At 38.9% G+C, this 11,155-nt stretch overlaps 1 protein-coding gene across 1 annotated transcript; it reads right to left on the bottom strand.

Annotated features, from left to right (window-relative positions):
* Positions 1 to 3,545: 3,545 nt before the first annotated feature.
* LOC145784043 (uncharacterized) lies at positions 3,546 to 9,201 on the bottom strand. Its single transcript, XM_082595800.1, has 4 exons — positions 7,879 to 9,201; positions 6,874 to 7,202; positions 6,182 to 6,316; positions 3,546 to 5,797 (listed from the first exon to the last, which is right to left on the bottom strand). The coding sequence occupies exons 1-4, from the start codon at positions 9,177 to 9,179 to the stop codon at positions 4,758 to 4,760; spliced, it is 2,805 nt and encodes a 934-aa protein (XP_082451926.1). The 5' UTR covers positions 9,180 to 9,201; the 3' UTR covers positions 3,546 to 4,757.
* Between the last annotated feature and the right edge of the window lie 1,954 nt (positions 9,202 to 11,155).

Raw genomic sequence — 11,155 nt, 5'->3', positions numbered from 1 at the left:
TGATCGCCCAGCTACACGTAATTTGGGTGGTTGTGAGAGGCGTATCGCGTCTCCTGATTTTAACGTGTGTGAGGATCGTGGTCGGGCTGTGCATGTGACTGAGCCCACTCAGCCCCTTAAGGGATATAGCTTGTCTTCTCCCGCTAAATCGAGTTCTCAACAGCAGGATTGCTTTTTTGAATACCAAAATAGTAGGACGTTTTTCGATAAGGCGGCCTTGATTGGTTACGATGGTAATAATATGCCATTTATCTTCTTTAAAAATCGTGTTACGGCCTTAATGGCAGCTTCGCCCTTTAAGGGGACTTGTTTGACTTTGTTACAAGCAGCTTGTGTTAGAACAGCTGCGCAAACGATTGCTAATTTGGTTTCTGACACCCCTGGCTTGTCAGAGGAAGACAGGATAGAAATGTCGTTAGCTCGCTTGTCCCAGCGTTTTGGGGTTCGTGGAGGTCTTTTTGCAGAACCGGAAATTAGAAAGTATCGCTATGGTAGCAAATTGACTTCGACCTCTTCCAGTGATCTGAAAGAGTTTAAAGATGAATTATCGCAGTGTTTGCTTTACGCGCAAGCTTATGGTCAGCGTGACAAATTGGAAGGACGTTTTGTTTTGGATTTGGCTAAGCGACTCCCGTTTGACGCTAAGCAGCGTTATCTTGACTTTTTAGGTGATCAGTATGGTGGCACTAATGAGCCTACTTTTCAGAGTTTGTTCGATTTTGTTGTACGAGAGGAAACGCGTAAGTCGACTGATTTTAGCATTATGCTAATGGGCGATTCTGGTGAGTCGCAGCATTTTAAAAAGTTTGGCAAAGGAAAATTGCCTTCATGTCCGGTTAGGCAGACGTCCGTAAAACCCCACGATGATGTGATGTCAGGGAGTTCGCAGTACTCGACTGTTGTTGGCGCACCGCGCGGTGGTGAAGCCAGACGTAAAAACCTACCGGCATGCATTTGTTGTTCGTCACGTGGTCAAGTTGAATATCATTTTTTGTCTAATTGTAAAGAATTTTTGCGCTTGACACCTAAAGATCGGAGAGATGTCATTGTGAAAGCTGGCAAATGCTTGAATTGTTTGCGCCAGCATATGGTTAGGGATTGCGTTCATGCAAATAACTGTCGTAAGTGTGGGCCTAACAACGATAGGAAACACTATTTTCTTCTGCATGATTTTTATGTGACGTCACGTGATTCTCTGGATTCGGTTGGGAAAGATGATGCTCGTGCCAGAGTTCCTGTGCGTAATGTTAAGATTGGAAATGTTAAAGCAGCCTTTAACCGCGTTACTGCTGCTCGTGTTTTGAATCCAATGACTGGCAAATCGAAGTTGGTGTATTGTCAGCATGATCCTGGTTCGCAGTTGACGTTTGTTTCGAGTGACTTGGTGTGTGAACTTGATCTTAAACCGTACGATAAAGCGTCGTTTAAAATGGATACTCTGGCTGGTCAGAAACCTACTTGTGCTAACCTTGTAAAACTCAACATCCAGTCGTTAGAGACAGATGAACTGTTTTGTGATATAACTTCGGTGGTTAACCCAGCTTGGGCTGATGATGTTAAAACTTTACCGCATAAACAAGATTTAAATGGTTTCCGTCATTTTCATGACGTGAATATGTTTCATTTGAATGATTGTAGTACTGTAGATGTACTGATTGGCAACGACAACGCTTATTTGATGTGGGCAAAAGAAGAACGTGTTGGTGAAAATCGTAGTGAACCGCATGCTTTACTCACTCCTCTCGGTTGGTTGGCTTGTGGTGGTAAGTCACCCTTAGAGGAAAGCGTTGCTAAAGTGTGCAGAGTGCAGACGTCTTCAGAGTCGGATGTCATCTCTGGCTTTCAGCGTAAAATTGAGTCTCGTGATATGGAAATAGCAGACCTGAATAAAGTCATTCAGGATTTGACGTTGCAAAATGAAACCTGTGAATTGTCTCGCAATGATAAGTTGGCTAGAGAACTTGTTGAACCGAATATTGAGTTGAAAGATGGTCGATTTGAGATACCTGTTCCGTTGAAGGAAGATATTGATCTACCTAACAATTTTGTGTTGGCGTCAGATAGAGTTGCTGCTTTAATGAAGAAAGCTTTAAAACAACCTGAACTTCGTGATTTCCTTACTGACACCAGGGATACCTAAACATTCAGGGATGCGAAACTACAAATACGAGGCGCCAACTGAAGGTACGACGTTGTCGCAATAAAAGCCATTGCTTTTCTAAGCTATTTGCAAAGCCTGCAGTTACCATATAAGCACAATGATGATTAACGTTTTGCAATATACAAGTGACTGACATCTTCTCTGTTTTATTTCCAACGTTTCGCATGTGTAAACGACTTGCATCTTCAGTTACGTTGTTAAAAAACAATTGTAAAATCAAGAAATATGTAAAGTTCTATGATAAAATAACGCCAGCACATTAAATACAACGCATATCGACCAAATAAATTAGTTATTTCTAACGTTATGCAAATTTAAACGATTTCTATCTTTTCAAGTACTTTGTCAAAATTAATTGCAAACAACAAGGAATAAGTAGGAGCTTGCTAGTGTAATGTTACACAGACTTCGACAACTACAACATGACTCCGACACTAAGTCGATTGAACTTATAATTATAATAACGTAATAAATGTCAGAATGTAAAAAGAATGGTGCAACACTGTCAAGGAAGCCTAAAGGCGACCAATTATGACGTCATGAAAAGCGCGCAAAGTAAAATGCGAGACACTGGTAAGGGCGAATTCCCACACACAATTATGAGTGCAACGGTGCGGTTCCAATACATTACATTCCCCTTTGTCTGAAGAAAGAAAGGAACTATCTATCGATACACAAACAGATTAAAATTATGGAGTGGAGTACACTATTAACTGCAGATGCAATAACGATGTCACGTTTACTACACAATTTTCCAGTGACTCAAAGTGAACAGCAAGCATTAAACTTATAGTTCGTATACTCTCGTTGTGCAAACTCCGATAACAGCACAAGTCTACATTGTATGCATGATGCACAACACGAAATCTCCACGTATCACTATACATACAAAACGATTCAAGTTACACAAACACCATATCTATCAGGCGGCTTCACTATCCGGCCAGAACGGGTAGTACACGGTGCTGGCATATTATTTTTACATGGCACATTGGGCTCGTCGTTAAAATCATCTACAGCAACGTTTTCATCAGCATTCAGCAATAACGTTTTCATCAGCAGCAACGCTTTTATCAGCAATAACACTTTTATCAGCAGCAACGCTTTCATCAGCAATAGCGTTTTCATCAGCAGCAACAAGTAGCTGCATTCTTCTAGATTTGACTGCGGGTATAATGGCCTAGACGTTCGGTGATTAGTTTTCCTACTATCACAAAAATTCGCAAATTTGAACGTTAACTCGACCATCTGCCTCCACTTTTTAAAATTATCTGCAACATTTCCTTGTTGGAAATTCATCTCTGACTTTGTTGCTTGCATCGAATCCATCTCTGACACCATGTAATGTTGCACAGACTTCGACAACTACAACATGACTCCGACACTAAGTCGATTGAACTTATAATTGTAATAATGTAATAAATGTCAGAATGTAAGAAGAAATAGCACAACACTGTCAAGAAAGCCTAAAGGCGACCAATTATGACGTCATGAAAAGGGGTCCACGTCTTTTAGGCGCAGACAGTTAGGCGTCTGGATATTTAGGTGCGGAGCACTGTGGCGCCCGTTCATTTAGGTGCTATTCCTAGTAAAGTTTGCAGATTGTATCAGCTTGGCATGTAGGGCAATGCTTTTCACATATAATGTTACATTGGTTAGAAACATATGTTGTTTTGTTAATGCGCGTGTGGAGATGAGGTGCCAGACAACGCTCTACTACTCTTGGTGTTAGCACATCTCCACAGGACATTTGCAATGCATCCTGAACACAGGTTGCAGCCAGATGGAACTTTACTTAATCTGTTATCTTTCGCAATTACTTTTACTCGGGATGGATTGGTCGACTGGTCGTATTGCGAGTAGGCTACGTATGAGACAACGCTTTACAACATGAATAATAATACATTTCCATAGAGCATTATGAACCCTGCCTACAAGTTGCAAGCATAATGGTGCGACTTTGCTCGTTATTAAACCTAGTCGGGGTTTTGATGGAAAACTAAGTTAGGCTACTCTTCACTCAAGCCTACCACCCGCTTGAATATAGACTACGGTATATTTTTTACTGATGTTTAGTGTACCGGTAGTTATTATTTGACTCACTAAAAGTGAACTCAGTTATGTTCGCAAACTTGAATAATTTATTGATAAAGCTTTCGCCGCCGCAAACCTGGACTAACAACAAATAAGTGCCGAACACGCGCATTAAAAAACATTATGTTTTTCTGTTCAATACAACATTTTGTGTGAAAAGCATTGCCCTACATGCCAAGCTGATACAATCTGCAGACTTTACTAGGAATAGCACCTAAATGAACGGGCGCCACAGTGCTCCGCACCTAAATATCCAGACGCCACAGACCACAGTGTGCGCGCCTATTTGACTGGCGCCTAACTGTCTGCGCCTAAAAGACTTGCTCTCATGAAAAGCGCGTAAAGCAAAACGCGGGACACTGGCAAGGGCGAATTCCCACACAAAATTAAGAGTGCAACGGTGCGGTTCCAATACATTACAACTAGTACCGGTAAAATAACCATAGACGTGGCAGGGGGGCTAAAGGGTCCGTGGCTTTCCTAAATTTCTAATTAATGTAAGTCATGATGCAGTTTTTGTACCACTGCCACTGGTAAGTTTTCGTACTTTCCGGGCCGTTTTCTCTGGTTCCTCACGTCCAGGTGCATTAAAACGTTTCAACTCATTTTTAGCAAAACAATTAAATGCTGTTTGAAGAATAAGTTCGAAATTTGAGTGGCCTGCAGAACACATCTGTTTGAATGCACCTCTGTAAACGTTCGACGCCTCCACTATCTTTTTCAGGGCTCGTATAAACACGGAGCGCTGGTTTGGTGCAGTCCACAACTTCTCTTTTGCATTATAATCAGATATCACTGCACTGTAATAGTGAACAGCCAATGTTGTTGCAGAAAAACAAAATTCTGTTGGGACAGACAGACCACCTCGATTGGCAATTTCAAACAATTTCACATGCTCTTCAGATTCACATGTTGGGGCTGGGCAGTCATCACTTTTTACCAACAGAACTTTACAGGGCGAACACCGTCGTCTTCGGGATATACTTCTTGCAATGTAGCCACTCACAAAATATGCCACATTTGCATCTGTCTCCGACAAATCATCAAGTGTTACCTCTGAGAAAAACCTTTCGAGCCAAGAAACAATGGAGCTGTCTGCATTAATAAGCTTTCCGCTTCCCAGAGAAATAGAGTCAAGCGAACATAATTTGGATGCAGCCAGTATGCCATGTTGTTGAAGCAAACTCAACTTGCGTATTTTCTTTTCTGCCTCAAGCAGTTGCTTTATGGACATAAAAAAGTTTCCTCCACTAACCTGGCGGTACCACCCGAAACGGCCTTCGATTGGATCAGAGGTAAATTTTCCCGGTAACACATACTTCAATCCAATCTTGTCGTGCAAGTATTGAGCAAGTTCAGGCATTGCAGACATGGTTTGAATGCATGCTAGGAATGTTTGGTCTGTAAGCCCAGAAGTGCCGGATTGCTGCCATTTCACTAAAATATCCTTTGCTGACTTAAGAAAGCGTAAATTTGCAGGTTTTTCTTCTTCCGTTGAAGTGAACTTCATTGGCATGCACATCTCATCATTTTTTGCCATGCCTGAAATATATATATAAAAGTTGTTAAAAATAGTGAAGGCTGGTTAGAGTTCTAAAGTAAAGGTTCCCTGTATACCAAGTGCAAGGCCGTGTGCATTTTTGCATCTTTTAGTCTCAAAATTCAAAACATAATCAGATTGATTTTTCAATGAGCTTCTAAACTTACTCTGTAAGTAACAACTAGGTCATTTGTACAAAAAAGTAATAAAATTCTAGGAAAAAATCCAAATGTTTTACTTCAATTGCAAAAAATCTTTGTGCAGCTTTCTAAAAAGTTGTGCATAAACTGTACAGAAAATATGCCCAGAGAAAACTAGTAACCTGTGCCGACGTGCCGTAACGACTGGCTATATTTAAAAATATTAATCACACTTGGAAAATATACCTTTGAATGGTGTTTTGACAGACATCACCTTCCAAACATTGCAGATGAATTGGAGAAATTTGGCAGTTTCCTTAAAGCCCGGATTGGTGTCAGCATACATAAGAAGTCCATTTACGGTGGATTCACTAAACACACCTGCAAGTGAAAAACCAAAATTATATATATATATGAATTGCAACTGCTGCAATCAATTTCTGGATTATATATATATGATACAATAAATCAAATATAGTTATTATTATTTGAAGCCTTTACAAATTGTTTCACCTATCGGATCATCAGAAGGTCTTATTCAAATAGAATCTATTTGAATAAGACCTTCTGATGATCCGATAGGTGAAACAATTTGTAAAGGCTTCAAATAATAATAACTATATTTGATTTAATTCGCTCTGCTTTGCCTTTTTGCTTGGCATTGAGCACTTTTTGTAGTATTAATAGTTTTCATTGTTTTATGATACAATAAATATATAATGTAATTTTCTTATACAAACTAAAACAAGTTAGATGACTAAATAATGTGAAAATGTAGCCTGCATAGGGTTGAAGGATCAACTGAAGATCCCGTGACCATTTTCTGGGGGAGAGGGAAGTTAAGTTTGAGTCAACCTTTGTAGGGGCGATCATCATCACTCCAAAGGACCGGGGAGGATCTTCATTTGAGCCCTGCTTACAAAAGCTACTGTACTTACTTAAAGCGTGTAGAGGTGAGGTGCGGGCAATATTGCTTAGGTTAAGTGATGCCTTCTTCAGTGCAAATGCTACTTTCAGAGGTTTATGCTCTTCAAGAGTGTACAAGCGCTTTATATGTGCAAATTCAGCTGTGCATTGCTCTCCCAAAATATGTTCAGCACCAGAAATATGAGGAATGTGGAATCGCTTCTTATTCACAAAATTGTTAAAAATGTTTTTAAAGTTGTGGGTGAAGTCAAACAAGAGAAATAAACGCTCTCCATTCCTTGAAGGGTGTGCAATGCTGTTTGAGAGCTTATTGCTTCCACATAAATCCATAAACAACTTCCTGAAAATGCATAACCCATTATAAATCACACATAAATTTTAGCATGTAATATTAAACCAGTTTCATTCAATAGACAAGATGTTTCAAAAAACGTGACACCACTTCTTTCAATCGAGGTTGTTTCAGTTTTGTCAGCCAAAAAAAAAAACTGGCGAAAAACAGTTTGCAATAAACTTGTAACTTTTCTCCATATTGGGACTTTAGTGCAGAAATTGTTTGTATAAAAACTATTACATTTTAACCATTTGCAGTCCAATTTTTTTGCAAAAAATTTTCAGATATCATAAAACCGGTTGGACTTTGATTGAATGTGAAAACAATAGCCTAATGCTTTAGCATGTTATTATAAAATGATAATCAAGGTTTAACAACAATTCTGAACAGCATTTCTTCTATTTTCACATTTTTAAAAATTCTGTTTTATGGACGGGTTGTGAAAAACAATATTGAAATAGGATTAAAATATAATACGTGACAGGGTGTTTAAAAAAATCTGACACCATTTACCTTTGAAATGTATTGAAATCATTGTTGTAAAAAAACCCATAAACATAGGATTTTTCACAACCTTGATTTTAATACATATTAAAGGTTAATGGTGTTAAATTTTTGAAACACCCTGTAATCCTATTAAATTTGCTATAGATAGTTGTCATCAAGCATATTATAAGCTTACCTATTGCACACATGATTGTCAACAGATATAGCAACAACAAAGAAAATTTCATCTAGAGATTGCATCACTTTGTTAAAGAAGGTTCGAAGCAGCTGTGTACTTATCTTTTCAATTGGCACCAGGCACACAACATCTTTATATTTTTTACATACTGATTGCACCATAAATGTCAACACGGTTTTCGCTCGTTGGCCTTCCTCTGTTAATCCAATGAAAGCACCATTGCAATATTCAACCCTTTGTGCAGTGTATACCTCATCAATAAGCAAGGTTACCATTTTTTCTCCTTCAGATAAGTCGACAGTTCGTTGCTTCAGGTATTGCAAATCTATAGATTTAGTCTCTACATTACAATCACTCGAAACTTGCTGAAGTCTTCTGACTGATGGCAGTATAAAAAACTCACTAAGCTTTTTGTATAGTGAGTTGCTAGTGAGCTGCCACAGAAACGACATGGTTAGTAACCTGGGTGAATACCGTCGGCCATTTTTATCTATGTACAACAACTGAAGTTGCTCGGACACAAATTGAATTAGGGGTAAACCTTCATCTTGGCTTTCGTTTTCTTCCAGGTTTGCTTTGCATTGCTCAAGGGCTGCAACAGCCGACTTGGCAAAAGTCTTACTATTGTTACCACTTGGTGATTCTATAAGGTTTTTGCAGAATGCCAGAATATTGCAAAGCTCTGATACTTTGCTTAATGAATCGGAGCTCATCAGATGCTGAAATGTTTCTTGTGGCACAGAAATAGAACATACAAATGCATGCACATCTAAAGTTTCCCCTACCACCAAAGATGCCATTAACTGAGGAGAAATGTGGCTGCCATTGTTATATGTTATAAAGTGGAATTCCAAAGAAGATTCTTTTAACAATTTGATATATCCAGAAGGAATAACCACTTCATTGAGTTTATCTTTTAAAGAACCCAAATCACAACAAGAGTCTTGCAACAGAAATTCTTCATTTTGATCTTGAAGTTTAGCTTTGTCTTTTTTCAGTCTTTCTGAGGCAGTTGCAGCAGAAGTTGAGCGCTTTACTGGAGCCGGTTTTGTCAGATAGTGAGGCAGGCCAGCAAAAATGCGAGGCACAGCTGATGGCTTCAACCGTGGCTGATTAAGTTTCGCAGACTCTCTGCGTTGTTGGCGATCTAAGCGGCTATCGATTGATGTTGTTTCAAAATCATCTCCGTAGAAATGCTTACCACAAATTCTTGTGTGTGGTGTCACAGTTAAATTTTCCCTGGATATAGCTCTAATCCAAGCCTTACGCAATTCAGGATCTGCTGGAAATCGAAACATTGAAACTTTTTCCCCAGTTCTTTTAAACGCACGATTACCAACTTTGCACCCTGGAGCACAACAACCCTGGAGCACAACAGTATCCCATATTGCATAAAAAATCTTATAATACTGGAGCAGAATTTCACCTTGAACTGTAATATTGTACAAGTAGAAAAGCTATAAATAAACAGAATTACTGTTTTAGGGAGTTACCGTACCGTACAATAGGGTAAGCAAAATTGTAATGTTGCAAAATTGTATGTTTTGGTTAATAAATAGCATTAATAATTTCTATTCTACAGCACATAACATAAATGTGTTTTGCAAACAATGCAACCTATTTCGTCCCTGAACAACTCGTACTCTGATTTCGTCCTCTGAAATCGGGGTACGAAGTGTTCAAGGGACGAAATAGGTTGCACCCTTTTGCAAAGCTCTATATTTGGTTAGTTAGGCTATAGTATATAGGCCTACAGTATTACATAATGATTAAAATACAGTAGGCAATCATTTTTTAATACCAGATTAACCTCAATGTCTCTTTGCAAAATTGGACAGTTAGGCCTGACACCACTACACATCTGTTTTCATGTGCCACTTATCAGTAACTTTTAGAAAGGGTTAGGCTTCATGCATAAAATAGTCAGTTAGAGTCAGGTAATCTACTCCTTCTTGAATAATACTGATTTTAACACTAACCACACAGTGAACACCCTTAGTTATAAACCAATTGTAACATTAAAATATATTTCTACTCACGGGCTGCAATGTCTCTGTAAATTGGCCTTACAATTTAACTAAAATATACAGTAGCCCACAGATCAGGTTAATCACCGATAACCGTAGACTATTGATTTCCTGTGGTCACTGACTGCTAGTGCTGAGTGCTGAGTACTGTGCAAATGTGCCATCACTGATCACTCATCACTGCCATGTGTGAGTGTACCGTCAGTTGGCGTCAAAAATGATCACTAGGGGCGTAGTTGCGCATCCCGTACTGTTTTGGTATCCCTGACTGACACCATGAAAGATCTTAAATCAAATGGCTATATTGAGCGTACTGGTGAAGCAGGAAATGTCAAGGGATTTGAATGGTATTTACCGTACTTTGTTACGTCACAATTAAAAAAAACGCATTGTTTACGATGGCAAGTCTGAATTTCGAGGAACTTGTGTTAATGATGTAATGTTTTCGGGTCATGACTTGTTAAACCCTCTGGTAGATGTCTTGGCTAGATTTCGGCTTGGTAGATTTGGTCTCATGGCTGATGTGACTAAATGCTTCTTTCAAATAAAGTTACCTGAGTCGCAAAGGGATTTGTTTCGTATATTGTGGTTTGAAGATGATGACCTTGAAAATGGTAGGATGGTACCATTTCGTTTTTGTGTACACCCTTGGGGAATAAAGAGTAGCCCGTATATCGCTTGCTTGGCTATAAAGAAAATGATCGAGCAGAATCCCAGCAGTGCTGGTGAATTGACTCTCTGCAATATTGCAAATAATATGTACATGGATGATTTTATATTTTCGGCTGATAGCTTAGAGCAGTGGTTCTCAAACTTTTTTTTGTTGCGACGCCTCTACAAAAGTTTTCTGGACTTGCGACGCACCAGCAAATAAAAGTAAATGAAGAAACTTATGATTAAAGTTTTGTTTATTGACACAACACTAAAAAGCAATGCATATTATTTAATGTGACGTGTGGGCTTGTTTGTTTTCACAAAGTTCATTGAATCTTGGGAGAATTTTTGAAATTGCCACCCGCATTTCTCTTACACTGTTTATTCGTGATCGATATTTGGTTTTATCACCGCCAAGGCAGAAAATTTTGCTTCACATAAATACGACGTGGCGAATGGGATAATAATTCGCAGTGCTTTCTTTCACCAAACCTGGATAATCGTCATTCATTGAATCCAAAAATTTGCCGGATTTCCTGCTACGAAAGGATCACGAATCCATTCGTAGTTTGAATAATTTTTCCGGGAAGTAT

This window comes from Aplidium turbinatum, chromosome 15 (assembly GCF_918807975.1).
Source record: "Aplidium turbinatum chromosome 15, kaAplTurb1.1, whole genome shotgun sequence".
Lineage (NCBI taxonomy): Eukaryota > Metazoa > Chordata > Ascidiacea > Aplousobranchia > Polyclinidae > Aplidium > Aplidium turbinatum.
This window is presented reverse-complemented; position numbering and strand designations above follow the sequence as displayed.

Coding starts and splice junctions, on each gene's coding strand:
- LOC145784043 (XM_082595800.1), bottom strand. CDS start 9,179: ATGTTTCGATTTCCAGCAGATCCTGAATTGCGTAAGGCTTGGATTAGA. Junction 7,203..7,878: donor GACAATCATGTGTGCAATAG/GTAAGCTTATAA, acceptor ATGCATTTTCAG/GAAGTTGTTTATGGATTTAT. Junction 5,798..6,181: donor TGTCAAAACACCATTCAAAG/GTATATTTTCCA, acceptor TATATATTTCAG/GCATGGCAAAAAATGATGAG.